Source organism: Sycon ciliatum, chromosome 4, assembly GCF_964019385.1.
Source record: "Sycon ciliatum chromosome 4, ocSycCili1.1, whole genome shotgun sequence".
In the NCBI taxonomy this organism is placed as follows: domain Eukaryota; kingdom Metazoa; phylum Porifera; class Calcarea; order Leucosolenida; family Sycettidae; genus Sycon; species Sycon ciliatum.
This window is the reverse complement of record NC_088646.1, coordinates 21,049,356-21,072,846: the sequence shown is the minus strand read 5'-3', so window position 1 is coordinate 21,072,846 and position 23,491 is coordinate 21,049,356. Positions and strand designations below refer to the sequence as shown.

General features: G+C 46.7%; 2 protein-coding genes across 3 annotated transcripts; one reads left to right on the top strand and one right to left on the bottom strand.

The window, feature by feature from the left end:
* Positions 1-3,298, bottom strand: LOC135814973 (large ribosomal subunit protein eL28-like). The gene is made up of 5 exons (XM_065328183.1): positions 3,225-3,298; positions 3,060-3,148; positions 2,842-2,965; positions 942-1,060; positions 1-127 (listed from the first exon to the last, which is right to left on the bottom strand). Exons 1-5 carry the CDS (start codon positions 3,283-3,285, stop codon positions 38-40), a joined length of 483 nt encoding a protein of 160 aa, XP_065184255.1. The 5' UTR covers positions 3,286-3,298; the 3' UTR covers positions 1-37.
* Positions 3,299-3,418: 120 nt separating this feature from the next.
* Positions 3,419-23,146, top strand: LOC135814969 (cap-specific mRNA (nucleoside-2'-O-)-methyltransferase 1-like). Of its 2 annotated transcripts, none has more exons than XM_065328178.1 (25): positions 3,419-3,641; positions 3,843-3,884; positions 5,688-5,849; positions 6,779-6,880; positions 7,119-7,190; positions 8,163-8,257; positions 9,219-9,291; positions 10,098-10,230; positions 10,698-10,769; positions 11,436-11,554; positions 12,003-12,099; positions 12,722-12,854; positions 13,200-13,320; positions 13,935-14,002; positions 14,540-14,596; positions 17,172-17,229; positions 17,473-17,547; positions 18,037-18,177; positions 18,876-19,004; positions 19,190-19,281; positions 19,575-19,643; positions 20,732-20,779; positions 20,950-21,068; positions 21,672-21,780; positions 22,542-23,146. In XM_065328178.1, the coding sequence occupies exons 1-25, from the start codon at positions 3,573-3,575 to the stop codon at positions 22,687-22,689; spliced, it is 2,403 nt and encodes an 800-aa protein (XP_065184250.1). In that variant the 5' UTR covers positions 3,419-3,572; the 3' UTR covers positions 22,690-23,146. The 2 variants fall into 2 exon arrangements, with proteins under 2 accessions (XP_065184250.1, XP_065184249.1); XM_065328177.1 differs by having other exon boundaries at positions 3,420-3,755.
* Positions 23,147-23,491: the final 345 nt, after the last annotated feature.

The window sequence follows — 23,491 nt, the reverse complement described above, 5'->3', positions numbered from 1 at the left end:
TGATTTGGCCTACATGTTCATGATTTTATTTGTCTGCTCAGTTCTTCTTGTGATGACGGCGCTTGGGTGCCTTGGTAGGCTTGTTCTTTGAAGCACGGATAAGTGCGCAAGCACGGCGAACTGCAATCTGTAAGAGAACATACAAAACAACCAAAACTATGTTACCTCAAAAGCTACCAAGCTCTGAAGGAACCACACTATAAACATGCAGAACCCAGAAGAGGTGCCAGGCGACGAAAGTTAACCAAGCATACATCTCTGTATTCGGCAAAATGCACCTCTTATGGGTTCAAAATATAAAAACCACTCAAGACATATTGTTCAGGAAAAATGCTGGGAAATCACTGACTGCAATAAAATTTAACGTATCAGGCAACATAATTGGAACCAAGGAAAACGTATTCCTCAAGTGCGTGCAAATCTACAAAAATTCCTTCCACACCTCATTTTTCAGTAGCAATCACTTTGGTGGTGTAATTCACTTATTGGATCACAAAATGCTTTGTGCACAGTTAACCTCATCAGGCCTGGAAACACTGCCTTGGTTGAATCATGAAAAAATGACTATGATTCTAAGGAGTCATGACAGCAACCAACCAGGAGTTGCGCATTCTAGAGAACGATGGGCTTTTGGCAGAACTACACCCCCCCCCTTTATCCGCTAGACTTGCTATATACAGACAGAACAGGCTGCATAAGAAAGGAAGTTCAAGTGAGTTCTGCAAATCGGTGTCAGCACAGACTATACAAGCCACATCATGGATTAGCCGGAAAATGCAGAGAAAAGCCATGCTTTACAACAAGAGTTGGGACACTAAGAAGTCCACCAAACTCACACCGATACTGCATAAGGAAAGGTTCAACTTCACAGCAATATCGATCATACAATGCCAAACAGTTCAACAAGGAGAAAGCAAACAGATGATTATGGAGAAACTTACATCGGCCTGGTCGGGACGGTATTGGGTGTTGACCAAGTTCTTACGCAGACCCTTGACAACACGACGGCTGCCCTTGCTGAGGCGGGTCATTGCAAAGCGCTTGGCAGGCCTGTTCACGGCTATAAACACAAGTACACAAAGAAGGAATTGCAGCTGAATACTAAACTACTGCAAAATCAAGTATAAAGAAAGAGTGATCGAGGTTAGACATGTGAAATTATGTGGTGTTGGGAAGCAGCCAACACCAAACAACGATAAGAATCAGCTGGCTAGAATTGTAAGGTTGTGCACCTAATCAAGAATATGTTAACACTACATCCTACGTCGAAGTACATGATTACAACTAGGCCAACACTGGTCACAAAACTGATATTGGGGCTTCAGGAGAAGCACGGCTTTGAATATTGACATGTTCGAAGTGTCACCTAGTCTAGGCATCGCACGTACGCAAATGTATGGTTAAAATAAATCACGCGTACTCAGAGGAATACATCATGTATACAAGTACACTGCCACGGGCAGCCATTATCAACTGTCACCCAATAGACATACCGCTACACAAAGAAGCATGCTGCGCACCAGGAGCATTAGCCTACAGCAACTATTTCAATTATGACATTCCATTTAAATGATGGATATCACAACGCATGATAAATACTTGGGGGCCATTACGAGTAAGCTTGTGTCTTCGGGACTGGTTACACAAGAAGAAAATCATTTTTGGTATAACATCTTTGAATGCTTTCGCTTGTGCGCAAGAAACATTGCTCGTAACAATTTCGTATAAATAGATGAGTGGAACAATAAAACAGGTCTGAACAAGTCCTCTCTTTCCTTTTCGCTGCATGCGTTGTGATTTCACATTTCACTGATACATGTCGACATTTGGGAAATGCTTACAATACACTTAGTCGTTCTCGTTGATATTAAAACTGCTGTCTTCGCAAAGCTTATTTATATAAATAAACCTAATTTTGTCCATTTAAACTGTGTACAAGTACAGTTGGTCCGCCCCCTCCCAATTGCCGCCCCTGTCGATTTTCTGCATGTGAAGCAACTTCTGCGTATACAAAAAAATAAGATGCTGAACCGACGCATGCACTGCTTCACACAATACGTGTCAGTGCAGGATAAAAAGGTGCACAATCCAGCAAATCGAGTTTGATCTTCCAACATTGTTGTACAGCGTACAGCCTTGATCTAATTCCCGCCCTCTGTTGAAAACCCAGCTGGAAAGCGACATGGAGTGGGAGATCAACGGTGCTTTACGGCACGTGCACCCTGGTATCACAGGTATGGTGGTGGCCTGGCACAAGCAAAACCTTACTTTACATGTACATGCACATGATCTAGTCCAGGTTTCGAAAAATAAATATTGATACTCGGATGTTGAGCCAATAATAAATTTAGAAAGGAAAGGGACACATGGACACAGAACTCTGTCAGTTTTGTGCCTAGTCGTTGCACTATATGACTGTATAATTATAGTATCTAGTTACAGTGGTAAACAGCATCCATGTGTCCTTTTCCTTTCTATACAAATTTATTTCAATTTGAAAAACAATAATTCCAGTCAGCAGCTATCACAGAGTCGAACGCATTCGGACACCAAAACGTAGCAAACTGAAACAGTACTGATGTAAATTAAAATACTAAAGATTCATTTATCAGGTAGAGGGAAAAATTTAACTTTTATAATTACCTATTATAGTGTATGACAACGGCTAGAATATAGAATTCAATTTGAATTTCAGGACTGACAAGTTATGAAATACTTCAGGGGCACTGCCGAAAATTCACAAATGCACGTATGGATGATGACCCGGTAACCGTTACAACACATGTGCTATTATTCGTTGCCCTGTGGCAGACAACGGTATGCTCGTTGGAGAAAAATTACCTGAACGGCGAGAAATACCCACAAGAATTCCCTTCTTCTTGGGGTTGTTCTCGACAGTTACGGTGCGTCCATTGATCATACCACAATCACGGAACACAGCACGGCCAGACAGATTGTATGGCTCCTGCAGTAAGAACACGCGTACGTACATCCACAACAGCAAAAAGTCACTTCTATACTGTCGCTGCTATTCACTCATCTGCCATCAGCTAACATACAGTGGTGAAGTTGCGTCCATCGCGCCTCATCTGGAAGCAGTTCGTCTTCCGAACGATGAGCCATTGCAGATCCGCCGACATGTTTAGGCCTGATCCAAGAAGAAAAAATGGCTGTATGAGCTCGACTGAAAAATATACTATGAAGAGACACGGGTTGGTGCCTACCTTGCAACAGACAAGAAGGAGAGAAAGAACGAAGAGAACCATGCGAAATTGTAGTGCGCATGCGCAACAGTGTCATTGGTCTCCATAGTGAAGGGGAAACCCCATTTTACAGCTTGTTTTGAAACAATCTGACATCATGGCCACATGTCAAGATTTCTTTAATTTCATTTTTCAAAATTTCATACCAATATTTTTCATTTTGAAACTGCATGCTGTTGTTTTCTGTTCTGGATTAGCTTCGCATGGCCGAGGCAGAGTGGTTGAATTTGAAAGGCGAGAGATCAGTTTCGACTGGGAAAGAGCAATGTAGATTTTGAATCCTCCCTACTTCCTTCTGTACTGTTAGTCATGTCGCGTCTAAGCGCCAGTAGCAGTGACAGCAGCAGCTGTGATGAGGCTGATGCTTACTTTACCCCAGTGAGTAGTACTACTCTTACCCCCGCTCCCGGCCCCTCCTCGTTAAAACGACAGCATGATGAAACGGGGACTGAAACGGACGAAAGCCATGAGTCACCTGTAAAGAAGCCCAAGGTCCATATTTGTATTCTTCCCTGAGCGAAAACAGATACAATATACCATCATGCCTCATCTCATCTCTCAACTTTCTATTTTATTAAGGTTGTACCTAGTGGATACAGCAGTGCGGCTCAGCGTATGATGGTAAGATCAAGTTTCCTAGGGATGCATGGCAGCACAACATGGCAGCACAACATGAACGCACACACCCACGCACACTCGCACACGTTTAGTGGCACATCACAAACAAGTCCTGCTACAATTGCAACAAGTGAAATCCGAGGGCCGTAAATATAAACTAAGTGTTTCGTCACAGGCAGCCCGGAGTCATGACAACGCTGCCTCTTGGACCCACTTGGATCCAGTTTCTGTATGGATCCATGCACGTTTGGGTGGTGTTCTTTCATAGCAGGGTGACGTATCCGCCGACAGTTACTTGACTGGGCCTCCCGGTCGGAGACCCGATCCTGGTGCAGAAAAATCCACACCTGTGTGCAACACGAGGGGCCTATCCACCACACTTCACTCTGGGCAAAGTGGATCCAATTTGACCCTGGGCTGTGGACCGTCGCCCCTGGCTACCCCAGATGCCACTACGTAGCGTTATGCATAGCTTAGGGAATAACATCAGGCTGGAGCCTGTTGGAGCACTGTTTTATATCTCAACCTTTGCATGCAGAGATCTGTGTCTATGGTGCGTAGCACAATTCTACGTACTGTATGTCAGCGCCTTTAAAGCCATGACCTTATATTCGAAACACCACTGCTTTCCTAGCTATTTTAGATGCAAAATGACTTACTCACAATGCCATGCTGCAAAAGTCAAAGTACACACTGAAATTTCAATCTTCATCCACTTGGTAACCCTTTCTGCTGGGCTGGAAGTTTGAAGCCATGGCTTTATAACTGAGACTGGCTTTATAATCGAATATACGGTCATGGCTTTAAAGGTGCGGACATACGGTATATATCTGTCCCTGCGGGAATTTGCGGAAAAAACTCTCGAAAACTTGCGCAAGAAATTGCGGCAGAAAACAACAAAAAATGCGACGAAAAGTGCAGAATGATGCAGAACTTGCCAGGAATTCGCGGATTTATTTACAGAAAATTGCGGATTTGGGCCAAATCACGAAATTTGTTGCATCGCATATCTACTCGGGAGTAGTCCGAGTCGTACTATGCAAATAACCTACAGGATCATGGAAAGCACTGCGTGAAAAGTGCATAAAAAAGTGAGATATAGTGCAGAAAACAAAAAATGCGGGAAATTCGCGGGTTTGGGCGAAAATCGCGAAATTTGTTGCATCCGTGGAATCGCGATTTCCTGGAGGGACAGATATATGCATGCGATTTGACATGCGTACTGTGATGTGGGTACATGTTTGGATTATTAATCAACCTGTTTGAATACTGTAATTTCAGAAATTTTCGGTGTACTTTTATTTTCGGTACTTTCGGTGCGTCTGTTTCATACCTAAAATTTCAATACACCGAACAAACACTAACACACATAAACCAATAGGGAACTGCTTCTCTGTACCGAAAATTTCTGTTCACCTAACCTAGCCTGTTGCCCTCATACCGAAAATATTGAGCACCGAAAAATTCTGAAATTAGAGTAATTAGAATGTCCGGATAATTAGGAGTGTTTTCCTCAGCATGCTTGAATTATCAGTATTCTACCTGTTTACCCGGACAGCAATCGTTAACGGAATTTCTTCTCCACAGCCAAATGATCTGCTCCTAGCGTGATCTGGGCTACGGAAGAACGCCTTCGCTAACGTCAGTGTCCGGTGTATGTGTATGTGAAGCGCCGGTAAGTACATCTACCAGTGCATGCCTGGGTACTCTGCATTCTGGGTGTTTGAGATCACTGACTGACATTCTGTTCTTTGTTTCTATCTATATGTACCTTGTTTCTATCTCTACGCGCTATCACCGTTTTAGGCACGGATGGGTCACCAAGACGGCGAAGGCTTAGGATCGACCATAAAAGGCATCGTCGAGCCCATTCTGCCGGAGATGCGAATGGGAAAGCGTGGTCTTGGCTTCACTCTTCCAGGATTCGAGCACACCGATGAAGACTTTCAAGAAGAAGATGCGGGAAAGGTGAGCGATCTTCTCATGCATGATGCACCTGACATTGTACAAGTACTAAGCATTGTGTGTAACTCTTTCCATGCATGCATCCACGGGGCAGTGTCTCATCGATGCTACATGTACTCACAGTCCGAGAGTCAAAAGAAGCGTATTATGAGCTGCTTCCTTGCTGTCACTGATATATCTACCATTTGGCTAGAGAATTGGCATGCGTACAGGGTTCCTAAATTTCCGAATCTTATATACCGTGTACATATGGAGTGCTGTCAGGAGACGAAAGACGGTGCTCCGAAGAACGAGCAGGATAGGATTTCAGCAAGCGCAGCATACCGATAATTACATTGTATATGACTTGCCCACACATAGACTGCTGTACAAACGGGATTGAGTACAGCCTGAGCTATGGCTCTGATCCTCCATTCTTCGGCGCTCAACGGTGCTGTAGTTGCAGAATGACCCAGGGTGTGTGTGTGTGTGTGTGTGTGTGTGTGTGTGTGTGTGTGTGTGTGTGTGTGTGTGTGTGTGTGTGTGTGTAAAATGGAAAAATGAAAAATAGGGATTCACTGGCCAGAAAAAGTCACTTCAAACAGCTGTGTGGTGGATACCAGGCTAAAAATAGTGGCGGTCAATTCATCAGCCTTGCAAGCTGTTGAATGGTGTAATCCCAGCACAAGTTGCTGTGTCTAACATAGCTGTTCGCTCTCATCGCTACCGCGATGGGCATGTCTGAGGTCTGAGGTGTGTGTGTGTGTGTGTGTGTGTGTGTGTGTGTGTGTGTGCGTGTGTGTGCGTGTGTGTGTGTGTGTGTGTGTGTGTGTGTGTGTGCGCGTGTGTGTGGTGTGTGTGCACGCACGCTTGTAACAGAAGTTGAGCAATGTTTCTATCTGGTGATCCTCCTTGCTTGTCTTTTCTGTTTGCCTCAATGTGTTTGCCACCAGGACGTTCCAGCGACTATAAAGGAGAAGCCTGAATGGGTGGAATCATGTACAGTGCCCATTCCTGACCCAGAAGAGCTGATGTCGTGGCTGCTAACTGGACCGGTATACCTACTAAGCCGTTAGGGCAGAGTCCTTAATCCTTATCAATATATGCATGTTCTTCTCCTCATGCTCTTGCTCCTACTCCTGGTCTTGCCACACATTGTCCATGCTAGTATGGTGGCGATGTATTTTAATATTCGTTCTTGTCCTGCATTGTGATGGAATCCTGGTCTACCTTCAGCTTTATCTTCCGCTCATAGTTGAGTGTCTTGATCTTTTGTTGGCTTTCTGTCTGTAGCTCAAGCTGGAAATCGAGGATGAGACACACTTCTGTCCAGAAGCTCCACTCCGGAGTATGCTAGCATCAAAGGTGAGCCATGACCGATGTATTAGGAATGTTTGGTCCTAAAACACAGCTTGTTCAATTCTTCAAAACTTATTTCTTCTCCCATGTATTTGCTACAACCTGAACGCTAGTACTGAAATATTAGTATAGAGGGGCGCGCGCATACTCCAAGACCAAAAGGTGCTACCTCTACAGAACCGAGTACTGTAGCTGACCATCCTCGACAATGTGAAGAATTTTAAGAGCCTCAGCAAGAGGACCGAGCTGGTGTGGAAATAATAATAATAAAATTCGCTGGATCCGCGTTAGCATCACTTGAATGTTCAGAAACACACAAGCTATAGCCTTCGCTTCCGCAGGCCACCACTATGCCTTTTCACCTTAGTGGCGAATGCAGACCTCACAAGTGAGTCAGGTGAGAGGAGGTGAGTCTCTCAACCAATCGGGCGTGTAACGACCCATAACCCTGTAAACTGCATCCTTGTCATCCTCACTCCGAGCTGTGAGTACCCAGTTGACCGTGGGTGTCGGCGCAGTTCAACACGCGTAAAAAATCTTTTTACACGCTCCCTGCTGCCAGCACGGGTCTCGAACTCGGGACCTCATGATTCGCAGGCAGGCCTGCAAACCAATCGGCCATATGCGTTGGTCACTATATCGGCATGAAATCGGTTTTGAAGCTTCAAACTGGGTGTGACCTGAAAGACGAGTCAATCGCCAGCCGTGGCAGCACAACCTTCCGTGCATAGTATGGACTGGCATTACAGGTGTCATGGTAACTACAATACACATGGATGTGCGTTCCCTTGCACCCGGGCATTCAGGCTGCTGCAGAGGCCATTAACACCTAACATTGCTGTGGGTACTGCACTCTTGATGCCACCTGTCAACAATAACTGACAGTAAGGCGATGCTCCAAAACAGGCACGGGTCTTGAACTAATGTTCTTTGCTATGACTGTTTATGCCATGGTCCTTCCCTGCTCCTGTGCTGCAGTCAGCGTTTGATCGTCTGGAGTCCAATGAGTTTCTGAAAGCCAGAACCCGCTCCAATCCGTACGAGCTGATTAAGAACGGTATTTTCCAGAATCGGTAAGGGGAAATAAGCTAATTTTGCTAGGCGTTAGTGCTATGTTGACTTTGTGATCATTCTAGTTCCTGTTGGCTTCAACCTGGGAAACGACAAGACGGTGGGCGTCACACCCATACATGCACTGCTGACTACAACACATGCCAGTGAAGGTATTCAAATTCGAATGGATGAAAGTTTCCACAATCCAGTGTGGCGAGTCTGACCTTTCCGATTCGTACTTGGTTGCACTGTTGTGCATGTACGTGTACATCTTACAGTACTTCACAGCCGTGATTGTCTACCCCTGCTGTAAAACCAGCTGGTAAGCGAACAAAGTAGTGGCGGATCAAAGTTCCTATATGGCAAATACAGGTGGAATCCTGATATTTCGAATATGGCTTAATTCGAACGTACCGCAAAAAATGTGTAGCATTCCTGCGAATAATTCGAAGTTCACTGTGTCTGTGGTAGCCAGTTCAGTGTGCTTGAGCAGGCTCTACTGGCCAGCTCCATATCCGCGGAATCTGCGTGCTTTGGTACAAAGCACAACTCTGTGTGACACTGCGAGAATCGTAACATACCTAATTCATAATGTGTTGTGGCATTGTGGGTACATGTCTATGTTTGGATCCTTAGAATGTCTGGATATTAGAAGTTTCTCCCTGTTATTTTTGGGGTTCAAATTTTCAGGATTCCTTCTCTTCTAAAAACTTTGGGGATAAGGTGAAACCAAAATAAAATCGAGATTCCCGGGCCCGGGCAGGACCCATGTGAAATTGGTGCGGGTGGGCGAATTTTTTAATTTTTAATTTATTTTTCCTTTGTATGCATGCCATGCATGCATGAACTGTTAAAAAATGGCTTTGGCTCGATTTTGGTGCGGGAGGGCCCAGGAATCTCTAATTTTTTTGGTCTCGCCTATTTAAGCTATAAATCTTTTTTTTTTAAATCTTGTTTGGGTGTTCTTGTGCATATGCTCAGTGCCGCTATGAAAATGGCGAATATGGAGAAGATCTTCGACTATATGTTCACATACCCCAAGAAACCCGATGGAGTGAGTTAGGCTATTTGGATATCATTATTAATATTTTATTATTACACGCATTCTCGCTTGGAAGTGTAGCAGCAGTATGCTGCGTCCACAGCTTCACTTATGCAGAATGACTATTTGGATAGCTAGTTCTAATCACTATCAACTACGGCTTGCCTTCTACCTATCCATAACTAAGAGTCTGCAACCGTGATCCCCCCCCCCCCCCTTTTCTATGGACCAGATGCTTGTGCTTGCTTGCTGCCTTCAACCCATCATGCAGCTACATCCCCACAATGCAGAATTAGACACCGCACTTTCCCTGTGATATGAAACCGAATGTTATTTGGAACTGAAGTTCATGCAGCCAAATTTTAGAAATCGCGTCGGTACTTCAACGAATCAAGGGAAAAAAGGACGTGCTTGTATGAGAGAGTGTGGGTTTTAGCGCGTGAGTTCAGCGTTTGATGCAGGCAAGTTACATAGTGAAGTTAGTGCATCATGCTTTGGTCCGTACATGTAGATAGTCCAAGTTGTTCCAGGTTGAGACACATGGCCTGTAGTCTGGCAACAGTTGCTTTTGATCCTTTGCTTTAGGCTTGCTCCTGTCAATCATTACACTTTCCTGCCAGCTTCACCTCGTGCATGGGATTCGGTACCTGTAGTAGCCACGCACATGTGTGTGTGTGTGGGTGCCTGGGTGGGTGCCTGGGTGGGTGCCTGGGTGGGTGGGTGAGTGTTCATGTTACTGCATATAGTATGTATGTGCTCTTGTGTGTACCTGAACTGCTATTCATGTATTCTCTTATGTTTGTTGAATGCCGGCGCAGTCAGAGCTAGTGGGAAAGATGGACCTGCTGTACTTTGCTGACATCTGTTCAGCTCCTGGTGGATTTTCGGAGTATGTGCTTTGGCGGCGGCGGCAGGACATGGCCAAGGGTTTTGGCTTCACATTGAAAAGTGGTATGATTCTACTGTTGTGGATATGGTGAAATGACCGGGCCACCGGCACCCTTACTTGCTTAGCGCATACTACATGCACGGTAACACTGTAAAAATGGACCGGCGTGCATGCAGTAGTGCTCACAGCTGCAAGGCCAGCGCCGCATGGCCGCTTGACTTCTCAACGGATTTCAATGTCCGCCGCAGTACTTTATCTTAGCTGTGGACAGCATAAGTTAATGATGTATGAAGACTCCAATGCAACATGATGTAAAGCAGTGATGTTAAGCCTCAGTCACACTATGTCAGAAATGCAGAGTCGGCGGCAACCTATCCAATTTGCCATCATGTGCTGCATCCATAATTATGACTGTGTCATTGTGCGAGGGGAGATACGCCTGCCTATTCATGGCTGTCGCCACAGACATGGTATGGGCTGATTTTTTTATTACGCTTTTTGCTCTGTCCTGTGGTGGATTTCTTTGCAGGCCCCGGCGTAAATGACTTCAAGCTTGATGACTTTTTTTCGGCGCCTGTGGAGTTCTTTGAGCCACACTATGGTATGTAGCAGTAGTGTGCCGTATGCAGTGAAACATCAGTATACCGTACCCCCCCCCCCCCCCCCCCCCCCCCCCCCGGCTGAAAAAGTCACGGTTCGCTTGAGACTCGGTTAGACTGAGTCTTCAGCATCCGTAGGAACGCCACCACCCTGCAAAGATCTAAAGCACAGATCCAGTTCCTAAAGCGGTGGGAGAGAGCTCAAAATCTGTACTACATTATTTCTTTATAGCTTAGACATTCTATATCAGGCGCGTGCTCGGCGATGGGCACGGGGGGCACGTGCACCCTCAAAAAATTTCAATCTGGGTAATTGCGATTGTAATGTATGCAAATATGCTCTAAAATTCAAGAAAGGTTGCAAATAAATTGCAGAAAATTGCCGGGGGGGGGCTCCCCTCGGCTCCCGTGCACCCCCCTAGTTGGGGGGCAGAGCACGCCCCTGTATATCCAAGGTCAATTGGCTGGCACAGCATACTGCTCAACATACATGTAGTACTTTATAGCCGATAGTATGTAATATCCAGGGTTCTTTATACTGAAGTTTCACTGTAGGCCATAGGCATAGGATTCAAGTTCTACTTTTAGGAGCATGTACGATCATAGTCATGTGACTTCGGCTATTGTCCTAAGGAATCAATCCCACTGATTCCTTCCTCTGACTGCAGGCGTAGACGGAGTGAATGGAGACGGTAATATCATGGACTCCGAGAACATCAATGCATTCCGAAGCTTTGTCCTCGACTCTACCGGTGGCCACGGCGTTCATTTCGTCATGGGCGACGGAGTAAGTACTAGTAATGTTACTTCAACTGCTGTGAAGTGCACTGACATGTTTTAAAAATGCACACTGTGTCGGCAAAAAGGCAGTTTTCATGTCAAAGGTGTGCATTGCTGCTTCGAAGTATTTCCAATAGGTAATTTGAACTAATTTCCAAGCACCTAGGAGTTTGGTCTGTATTGTGCTTCCTCCAAGTACATGTAGTACAGTACACAGCTGTTTTGTGTTGGCCTGTACTTCATGAGTGTGCAAAGCAATGCAGCTGATCCTTCTACATGTGATACAATCATGTGGGTTAGCCAGGAGAGTTTGATGGAAAATGCACCTTGCCCATAACCAAGCTGCAGTCCATGCTCCGCCATAAGGAATCAGTCCTTCTTTCGGGTTATTTCCTATCACTAGTAGCCATTCGTATTTGACGAAGTTGGTAACATCTGTATTTGCTCCATGGCAGGGATTTTCAGTAGCTGGCCAGGAAAACATCCAGGAGCTGCTCAGCAAACAGCTGGTGCTTTGTCAATTCTGCATGGCTATGTCGATCCTTCGACCAGGTGAGTGGGTACTGAAGCAGCACTGGATGCTGTTGGTTGTATCGAGAGAACATGAAAACCAGAGTATGCAGCTGGGATGGGTTGCTGTCACGGCTGAATTCCGTGATTACATCAATTTAGTGATGTAGTGCGTGCAAGCAGGATTCAAGCAGGTCTCTTTCTGCGCAACTGCAGCTCAGTTGTACGCACTACGCCATTTTCCGCCTCAGATCTGCGCCAAATATGATGTAATCACGGAATTCCGCCGTGACACACACACATTCTAGAAAAAGCCCCAAGCTGCACACTCTGTTTTTCATGTACTCTTGGTAGTATGTATGGGGGTTGTACGCCGTTACTTGTACTGGTCATGGACTGAAGTGCTTGTTGGGGAGCTATGCTACCTGTGTCTGGTATGCACAACAGGATTATGCAATGCTGCACTAGTGACGGATTTTGGACACTAGTAGTACCTTTGGTGCAACCATGGATATTGCGTAGTGGATGAGCCTATGCTGTTAGGGCGCAACCAACACATTTGAAATCGAGTTGATTGCCCTTTGCACTCTTTGGCAAGAGCCCCGTTGCCCCCGTCTCTCCTAAGCAAACAAAACCAAGTCCTTCTGTACTGTGTGTCCTGCAGGAGGCAGTTTTGTCTGCAAGATCTTTGACGTCTTCACGCCTTTCACTGTCGGGTTATTCTACCTGATGTGGCTCTGCTTTGACAAAGTAGCTCTGTGCAAACCGCTCACAAGTCGGCCTGCCAATTCAGAAAGGTGGGCTTCCTCTGCTAGTATGTTGCGAGTACTAGTACTGTAGCTGCTGTACTACACCACGTGGGGAGGCGCTGGCGGGTCTGTTTATGCTTGTTATCTGAATCATGCCTTGGCGATGCTGCCTATGCTGCTGTCTTGTACTGCAGTATAGACTGGGCTGTGTCTACTGGAGTAGCAGCAATGTTGCCAGTCTGTTTCTTGCACATCAGAAGCTACAAGCAGCTGCACTTCGCAGTGGCTTAGTCACAGCAACCACTTGGCTGATATCAACGAGCTCATCCAGCTGACAACAGCGTGCACATTAGGTCTTCATTCTGTGGTCTTCTCGTGAATGTCCTCTGACAGGTATGTGGTGTGTAAAGGCCTGCGCGAAGGTACTGAAGTGATTTATGACTACCTGTTCATCCTCAACGTCCGCCTAAACGAGATGAAGGCTGGTGGCCAGCAGACCGAGGACATTCACGAGGTATGTGGATCTATGTTGCTTAGTACATGTAGTTCAAAGTATGCATGGCCATCCGGATGGTATCTGCAACAACTGCATTGGCTTATTGGCTTATTTTGTTTTGTTTTTAATCCGTTAAGCCTGTGTTAAACCGCCTGCTGTTACACTCATCACCTTCCAGCTTTCAAGATATTGGTGAGACCTGGTCAAGAGACCACCTGGTCTCAGCCACTACTAGTACAATGTACTAGTACCTACTTTGTAAGACCAATGTTCTCTGGAACTGAATGTGCTGAATGTGCAAGAATCAACCTTGCTTGAAAGGCCATGATCGGTTGTTCCCATGGGTACTAGCAGTCGGTTGCTGAAGCCAGGTCTCGCCTGTGTACTTGAACCTGTGCAGAGAGACCATGTGGCTTGGTCGCTAAGAACATGCACTGCGAAGGTGTACATGTACTGGCAAGCATAGAACAATCATGTTGTTGGAACTTGCCCTGCACAACTGCAATCATGTTCTGCAAGCCAATGCAATGTGTTGTCATTTTTTTTAAATATTACATGTTTCCGTAATTACTGACTAGACTCTCAAGCCTTTGATTCGACCATGGTGTCTTTCGACTTCTGCCCACTTGTAGGTTGTTCCACTCGACATGATAAAGGCAGCAACGGGATTCGCGTCGTATGTGACTTCGTTCAATGAGACGTATGTACACGAACAAGTTGATGAGCTCTCTGCAACTGTATTGTTTAAAGGAGACCGTTCGGGATTACCTATTGTTTGTTTTTCAAAAGATTTTTGTCTTTTCCAGCTGAACCTGCCCACACTTTCTGCAGCTAAATCGCAATCCAACAAACTAGTGCCGGACCTGCCGGTATATGTGGTTTAGGATATCATTTCGCTTTGAAGAGAAAACAAATTGGTAGCTTTCGACTGCCCCCCCCCCCCCCACCCAGAGGGAAAAAAGTGGTGTATCAGCTGGCAGCCACTGTATCCAGAAGCTATTCACACATTATTATGTAGAATTACTGTTATTAATGTGTTGATAATGTATGCAGTAGTTGGTTGACACATGGGTATGTTGTTGCTCTAAACTGGGTCTGAGTTAATAAAAAAGTAATTTAAAAACCTGAACCAATCGTTTGATGCCCAAAGCCTTGCAGGTAACAGCAGGTCGGTCCTTTCTTGTCATTGCCCTGAGCAAGTGACGTTTGCCTGTCCTTGACTCTTGCTGTGTCGCAGATTTTCCAAAGCTCAAATCAATGCTCTGAGACGCCTTGCTGCTTATGTCCGCAACCCGTAAGTTCCAGTGAGCTGGTTTCGTGATAATCTTTAGTGGCATCTTCCTCAAGCAAAAACTTTCTGGTGTGTGTGTGTGTATGTGTGTGTGTGTGTGTGTGTGTGTGTGTGTGTGTGTGTGTGTCATTGTGTGATAATTGGCGTGGCATATCACTCCTGGATGTTGTTGGGAAAGTTGCTGCTCGAGTACTTCAGTCCAGATTACAGATTATTGCGGAGAATATTCTACCCGACTCCCAGTGCGGCTTTCGTAAGGGTCGATCTTGCACAGACATGGTGTTTGCAGTTCGCCAAGTCCTGGAGAAGTTGTACGAACATCGCTGCCCGGGATACGTTGTCTTTGTTGATTTACGTAAGGCGTACGACTCAGTAAACCGTGAATGCATGTGGCTGGTTCTCGCGAAGGCAGGGGTCCCTAGTAACATCGTAAACATCATCAAGTCGTTTCACACCTCCATGTCGGCTACTCTCTCCATCGGGTCAACACCCATCCAACCCATTGCAGTGAAGAGTGGTTTGCGGCAGGGCTGTTGTATGGCACCAGTCTTATTCAACATATTCATGTGGGCTGTTTTCCAGAGATGGTCCAGAGTGGTCGAGCATGTGCCTGGTATCGGCGTCCCGTTGGCATTCAATCCTGGGGGCTCGCTTTATTTCAAGAGAAAGCGTACTGACGATCAGACTACCATCAACGACTGCCAGTTCGCTGACGACTCTGCGCTGTTTGCCACTACCCGTACTGCTGCTGCTCTTGCTCTGGATATGTTCATCGATGTCTCGTCTGCATTTGGTCTGACCGTCAATCTGGACAAGACCAAATTTATGGCGGTTGGCTATGGTATCACGGATGATGACCGACTTCCTCTTCCTGTGAAGAATGGCACATTGGAATGTGTGCGTGAGTTCCGACACCTGGGTGCTGTTATCCATGATTCTGGCCGATCTCACAAAGATGTATCGACCCGTGTTTCATCTGCCTCCCGTGCTTTTGGAGCGCTCCGTCATGCTGTCTTCAATGACCACAATCTCTCTCTGCGCACCAAGCGTCTGGTTTTCGAGGCCTGTGTTCTGTCCTTACTGCTCTATTGTGCGGAGACGTGGGTACCGCTGCAAAGTGATGTGCAACGGATCACGACCTTCTACTACCGGTCGCTTCTTTCCATCATGAGTGTTGCACAGCGGGATGTGTGGGACTTGAAGATAGCCAAGGACACCATTCTGAAAACATGGAATGCAGCAAACCCACTGGATATCCCCGACCGCCTCATGCAGAGAAGACTGGAATGGCTTGGGCACGTGGTACGCATGCCTGAGGAGCGGATGCCGCGGATGTTGTTGTTTGGCACATTGCTGCCACCACGCCCAGCGTGTGGCCCGCGGAAACGATGGCGAGACGCAATTAGGGTCGACCTGCGACGAATAAACATCGCCGACGAGTCATGGTTTGACACAGCGCAGGAACGATCTGAGTGGCGACAAGCTTATCGAGCAATACAACCAGCTCAGAGGCCGGTTCGGGAGATAGTCTGCGAGGTGTGCCGGCGTGTATTTGCTCGGCAGCAAGATATCGCCCGCCACAAGTGCATCATGGAACGGCGTAAACCAGTCCAGCAGCAAGCCAACAGCCGCCAGTGCTCCCAGTGTCACCGATGGTTTCGGAGTGCGGGTGGCATTGCAGTCCATCGCTGTGTCCAGTCTAATTCTGCCCCGAATGTTGCCAATGCCACAAGCTCTTCACCTGTACGCTTATGTATTCGGAAACCGTGCTGTACCGCTCACTGTCCCATTTGTGAACGCTGCTGTAAGTCGATCCGGGGCTTTGCTATCCACAACTGCAACCGATCCACCAGGCGCCCAACTGCTGATGAAAGGGACAAGTTCCAATTGCAATGTCAGAATTGCCAGAGGCGTTTCAAAAGGCGAAACGACTTATCCCGTCACCAACGCTCATGTCTCCTCTCGTCTCCGTCTCGCTCAACGAGAAACACGTGACCTACATGGCAGTGTATACCAGGACCAGGTGTGTGTGTGTGTGTGTGTGTGTGTGTGTGTGTGTGTGTGTGTGTGTGTGTGTGTGTGTGTGTGTGTGTGTGTGTGTGTGTGTGTGTGTGTGTGTGTGTGTGTTCTTCCAGTGGAGTCTAGGTGGGACTTCGGGTGCCCACACTCCATCACCTGGTTGATTGTTTCGGAACTACAATAATACAGGTTCAAATAATTATTGTTTGAACTTTCCTTTTTGTGCGTATCTCTTGTCATCTCTCTTTTCTATACGTCGCACACCAGATGTACTACTATCGCTGTCTTTCTCCTGCTATCTCTCTCTGCTTGCTGTTTTTGTTTTTGTTGCCACTGCCCCTCATCATACCCATGCTTGGGTGGAGGGCGGCGTGACCCGTTAGGGTAGCTGTCAATACAGTACAGTACAGTGTGTGTGTGTGTGTGTGTGTGTGTGTGTGTGTGTGTGTGCGTGCGTTTGGTCACTGTAACCAACATGGCATGCACAGTCCAGCAGCCATGCACTGGGACTGCAGTACCCTACTATCTAGCCTCACTCCTTTTCTTGTGTTGATTACAGTGATCTCATCGTGCCTGACCAAGCTAAGATTAAGCATGATTGCTTATTGGAATGGAAGGTAGGGCCGCGAGTGTGTACCTAGTTGACGTGACCTTTCAGGGTTGTCATGACTCTCCATCGATAGAGGGTGCTTCAACGTTTTTATCTGCATCACTTGAATGGTATCTTCGCCTAGAGTTGCACTTGTGGTGCCCCGTTTGCTTTGGTACTTGAAGTGCTTTGCATTACGGTTAGCATCCGGACAATCCTGTGCAGCTGCTGGTATAGCATAGCTCTACCTCTTTTTGTTGTGCTGTTGCAGGTGCCAGACAAGGTGCGGGCTGCTCCACAAAGAAAACCAGCTAGCGACAAGATAGCCGAACTGGATGCGGAAAGGGTAAGTAACTCTGAGTGCTGCTTAGGCAATAGTAAAGGCTTTCTCAAGCAAAAACTTTCTGGTGTGTGTGTGTATGTGTGTGTGTGTGTGTGTGTGTGTGTGTGTGTGTGTGTATGCTTTTTTGGCTTTCTCTTGTGCTGTTCGTATTCAAGTACCTAGTATTCTCTCTCTCCTCTCTCTATCTCTATCTCGCTCTCTCTCGCTCTCGCTCTCTCTCGCTCTCGCTCTCTCTCGCTCTCGCTCTCTCTCTCTCTCTCTCTCCCCCCCCCCCCCTCTCTCTCTCCCCCCCCCCCTCTCTCTCTCTCTCTCTCTCTCTCTCTCTCCCTCTCTCTTTCTCTCTCTCTCTCTCTCTCTCTCTCTCTCTCTCTCTCTCTCTCTCTCTCTCTCTCTCTCTCTCTCTCTCTCTCTCTCTCTCTCTCTTGTATGTGTGTGTGTGTGTTTCCATTATTTTCTCTTGTCCATTGTATGCTATCATGTTGTTTTGGCCAGGAGGTGCACAGCTTCCACGGCAGTGTGTACAATCCATCAGATTTGACGAGTATCGAGACACTCAAGCGCAGTGTGACCAGCCTGGACGATTGGCACTGTTCAGTCTGCTGTGGACAACGGGTGCTTCTACTCGGAATGGGGGTAGGTGTGTGTGTGTGTGTGTGTGTGTGTGTGTGTGTGTGTGTGTGTGTGTGTGTGTGTGTGTGTGTGTGTGTGTGTGTGTGTGTGTGTGTGTGTGTGTGTGTAGCAATGATAGTGCAAGCAGCAATGCGCTATCATTGCCACGAAATGGTCAAGCTGCTTGTGTGCTTGTGGGAGTGTGTAGGTGTGGGTGGGTCGGGGTCCGTCTGGTGTGGAATGCGTCACATGTAACCATGATTTTGCCGGGGAAGTGGATGCTTCTTGGCGAGAGAAAGGCAGAGCATGCCATGTACAGCCTGTGTGGTAGCATCGTGGTGCGGGACCTGCATGCACTGGCTGTGGAACTGTGGTGAACTTCCTCGGCGTATGTATGCCCTACCAGACTCTGGCAATTGCTGTGACACTGTGTGGCGGTCACAGCGGTGACGATGGCAACTTTGACTGAGAGTGTAGTACTGCACACTGGTCTGATTTTGTCCGCTGTTTCCAAAGCCCAGCTGGCAGGGGCGGAACTATCGTTGTCGTCTCAGTATGAAAATCAGCTCAAACCAGACTGCAATTTTTACATGAATGTGTCGAAAGTCACTCCGGGCTGACTAGTCCGGGGATGGATATCTCCTTGCTAGCACTTCCTTAGAAAGATTTGCTCAGGATCGTTGTTGCTGTGTGTGCATGTGTATGTGTGTGTGTGTTTCCAGCGCTCAAATGTTTTTGCCTTTCACAAAGATAGCCGTAACTTGTGGATCAAGGACTCCCGGACTGCCAAGCTTGTTCTTCCAGCGAACACGCTCATTGAGGCAGAAATTGTTGAGGAACTCAAAGGCGAAGTAAGAATCTATCTCCGTTTGTTCCTTTATTTTCCTTGTGTGCATGCCAATGGTAGTGCGGTGGTGGGTGCATGCACGTCTAGAAATATTTTGTTTCTGCAGTGGGCAGTTTTGTTTAGATAGCCAGTGCATGCCTTGGATTGACCCACCCTGTGTCTGTGTTCATGTGCATCACTTGTGATTAGGGAAAGGGCCAACGTCGATGTCCTACCGTGTACATCACAGATGCACTGTTTATTTATGGCAAAGATGTCCGCCAGCGGCATCATGACGATCGGTAAGTTGCGTATGTTGGAGTGCTTTGCTTTTTTCCCGATTGCCATTAGAAAATAAGAAGTTGTGTTGCTCTTGTTGTGCGACTGCGATGGTTCTCACTGTTGTATTAGTTGGTGCGAAATCGGTGGCAACTACGGAGATTGCACAGCTCACACAACACAAGACCTACATCAGAATATCTCGTTCTGCACTGAGAGAAGCAATGGTGTGCAACTGTCCCATCACTTCTGATGTTTATTGTGAATGTATTCTTTTTCTGTTGAAGTGTGTATTGGTGATCTGCTGTTCTTGTAGGCTGCGGCATGCTGACAAAATGGTCCGCGCTCTGCGCTGCCTGTCACGTTCAGACCTGATGGTGATCCGGTGAGGGGGCATTCTGTGTACCGTTGTGTGTGTAAGTGTGTGTGTAAGTGTGTGTGTAAGTGTGTGTGTGTGTGTGTGTGTGTGTGTGTGTGTGTGTGTGTGTGTGTGTGTGTGTGTGTGTGTGTGTGTGTGTGTGGTGTGTGTGGTGTGTGTGTGTGTGTGGTGTGTGTGGTGTGTGTGGTGTGTGTGGTGTGTGTGGTGTGTGTGTCTGCCTATCTGTCTGTCTGCATGCAGACTTTGTACATGTACATTCCGAACTGACTGTTTGTTCTGATTAGAGCGCGTTGAGACTACCGTGAATCCCGTCAAACCGTAAAAGGCAATAAACCATGAAGGACATTCACACTACCGATAAACTAACGTTACCGGTACTTAAGTTTTGCAGCTCTCACCGCGGCACTGAGAAGGGATTTTCCCTTTTTCCCAGCCTGAGCGCTCTTTTTACTGCCGGAAAAGTGTTACTGCCGCAGCAGCCGCGGCAGTAAAACTTTTCCGCCGGTAGTGTGCCAATAATGTCACGTGATCAAATCACCTTGGAAACTTTCCCATTCCGTCACTTTATATCGGTAGTCTGAACGCGCCCTAACATCAAAGATCCCAGACAGGTAAACTGGCCTTAGGGCCTAAGGCCAGTTTACCTGTCTGGGATCTTTGATGGGCTCTACTGGGAGCTCAGCCAGATGTGCTGAAATTGCCTGAAAATAGTGTGGGAAATGCCATACATGCGCTCCAGCCCGGCCAAGTGGGCTAGCTTTGGCATGTGACTTTGGGCTATGTGTGATCAGACGTGTGAGTTACTACTTGAAGAATTTAAAGCTGAAATTGAACTGCCAAAAATGGCTAGCTTTCAGTCAAGTTAGTTAGCCACAGCGCTTCTTTTCCCTATTCATGGCCATAAACCTCGTGTACACATGTAGTGGGCTGACTCCCAAGACTGTAGCCAATGTTGGTGTTATCAGTACTCGTGAAGCAAGGCCCTGGGAGAGCTCCCTGTTCTTGGCATGTCAAGAAAGCTGACTTTGCTAAAGTAATGATTATTCGGGTGTACATGTATCTCGATGTAACTGTTGCGTCTTCCTCTCATTCAGTGTGAACCATCCCGTCAAGATAAGCCGAGTTCACGAACTATTTGACAGGTAAGAGGACGTGGGCCAGTAATCACAGTTTTCTTGATGGTGTAGTTTGGCGAAAGCAACATGACTGCTTTGGAAGACAAACCAGATAGAGTGCTCAGCCAAGACGAGGAGAGGGAGCGTACTGCACTCGATAACTTCTGATTCTGTTCTTGTTCTCTGTGATGTTGCAGACTGTCGATGAGAAAAGTAAAGGGCCGGGCGCAAGAGCGCCTGACCTATCAACTTGCTGGCGGCAACGGGGAGCCATTTGTGTGTCCTGAGGGAATGTCGTTCAGCCGTCACATTGCACGTGAGTCGGTATTTGACTAGTGTGTGACAGTGCAGCGGCGTTCAGCATACTGTGCTGATGACGAATGTTGTGTGAAGACTGTCAGAGAATGGCACTCGTGTTGACCTGAGTCCACAGTGTGTGTCTACACGGTCACAGCCCTATTTGATTATTATAATGCCAGGGAGCATTGGATTATGCATGCCTGGAACAGGGACACTTGGAACACAACACAACTGTTGATTGTACTGTTGCGTACCGGTGTACTCAGAAGTACTCAGAACATGTTCTACCTTCTCTGGCCTTGAACCTGGAGCAGCCAAAGCAGTTTGAACTTTCGGGTTGATCTGCCTTTGTTATTTTTCCCATACGGATCGTTTTATGCGTGATTGAGTGCATGACACGCTCAAGTTTCCCGCCACTTGAATATGTAACGCAGGGCTATATACGATGATGCAGTAATCTGCAATCGATTTAAAAGTCACCTGGGTAATTAGTGTAGTTCTATTTGCCCAAGGCTGTTCCAGTTATTCCGGTTGTTCACTCTTGTTCTGGAACAGCTTTAAGCGAAAGCACCCTAGGTTAATGGCACTGTTTCACTGCCTTTTGTCTGGCTTTTTTCAGCACCTTGGACGCGTTTGTTCAGCAAATCCCAACAACGACCATACTTCTGCAATCCCAATTTGAAGAAATCAGTATTCGAATGCCCTACGGACGCACATGCTGCCTACTCGTGAGTATTCCGGTTTATACACGGCCGTTGGGTCATCTACAGTTGCGCTCACCGAAATCCGACCCAAAAGTGCACAACTGACGCCCTGGACCAGTTTTGATTACATCTATGTGCTTGTACATGTGTACGTCCAGCCCCGTTCGTACCACTTCCAGGACGTCAAGGGCCGTGCAAGTTGAGGGCGCTAAATTTACACTTCGGGTCGGATTTCACCGAGCACAACTGTAGGACCACAAGCCCTGTACTTTGCTCCTTCTAATAAGATTTTCCATCAACTGTTCAGAACTAGCGTCAGTTATTCCAGCATACTTCAGTACATTCAGTGGTGCGGCATGTCACTTTTTTTTGCAGCACAACGTCAAAATTGTGTCACGGTTAGGCCTACGTAGTGTTAGTATGTGTACGGCTTGTGTGGCCTTTAAACATGCAATGTGATATTGGACGATCATGCTCTACAGTGCGTTTCAAAAATATAGACGCGTGAGTTCAAAAAACCGTTAGGCCAGCATCTATACCACATAAAGTCTGTGATCGCTTTGTGCATAAAAATTTGGAAATTGGGTGTTTGCTATCCAATCGCTTAAAAATCGATATGAGATTAATTGCAGGAAGGACCTGAAAACTATTCCGAAAAAAAGTTCTCGAAAAGCTCCAGCCAAATTTGAAATATTTCAAAAATGCCATGCGTCTATATTTTGAAATGGACTGTACATTTATAACGCGAACCTGAGGTTATTTCTGTGCTGGTGTTGACTCTGCAGTCGCTATCTGGACTCCAGGTGTAGCTGGCCATGGGGTCGTGATGACACACGAATGCACTATGAGCTGACCAAGCCGCCTTCATCCGCTGCTGGCTCCTCCATGAAAGCTTCTCTGCTCGAATTCGTTGCTGCAGCGCGATCTCACTGACCACCGTCATGTAATTTCGTCCGTGCCATGTGCAGGGTTTTGTAAAATACTAGGTGTCAAGTTTTGTGCCCCCCCCCCCCCCCCCCCCCAGAAGTGTTTCTCATGCTTGTACATAGCCAGCTCCAGTCAACACTATTTGTTGCTAATCCTTCGCTACAGAAACGCTTTTAATCTCCTCCTAACGATATCGGTGCGTGTTAGTTTGCTGTTGCCATCATGGTTCTACCGCCATGCACTGTTCAAGTACATAATAATCATCATGAAACTACAAGTATATAATCCTTTCATATTGATCATACTTTGCCTTTAAAATTACTTTTGATCCTTTAAAAAAAATTCCACCATTGTTATCTTTTATCCACCATTAGTTTGGCTTGTACATCTGTTGTTGACCAGGGACATGTCCTTATTCAAGTTTAGTATCCGTCTACTATCCAATATTTTTCGATACCCTTTAGTGTGCTCTGTTACGTGATGCCCGCGTGTTGTATTCAGCGGCTTGGACCGCCGTGAATGCCAGGACACTCTGCTGGTAATGTGTTGGCAGACAAGAGTTCCAAAGCATTCAAATGTGAAACTTTACCGGCCGTCATTCATCATGGTCATACCATCATAACAGACACTCGTCGGCACACTTGCAAGGAAGGCTGCAGACTACAATCATGATGATTCCTATCCAGAGCAGAGAGTCGTCTTATCTGACAACTCCCAAGACGGCCCCTGGGGGTTTGGGACTCTTGGTGGTATGGAGGACCCGCTATTGTATGAAGTAACATTAGTTACTTGTAAGTTAGTTGTAGTG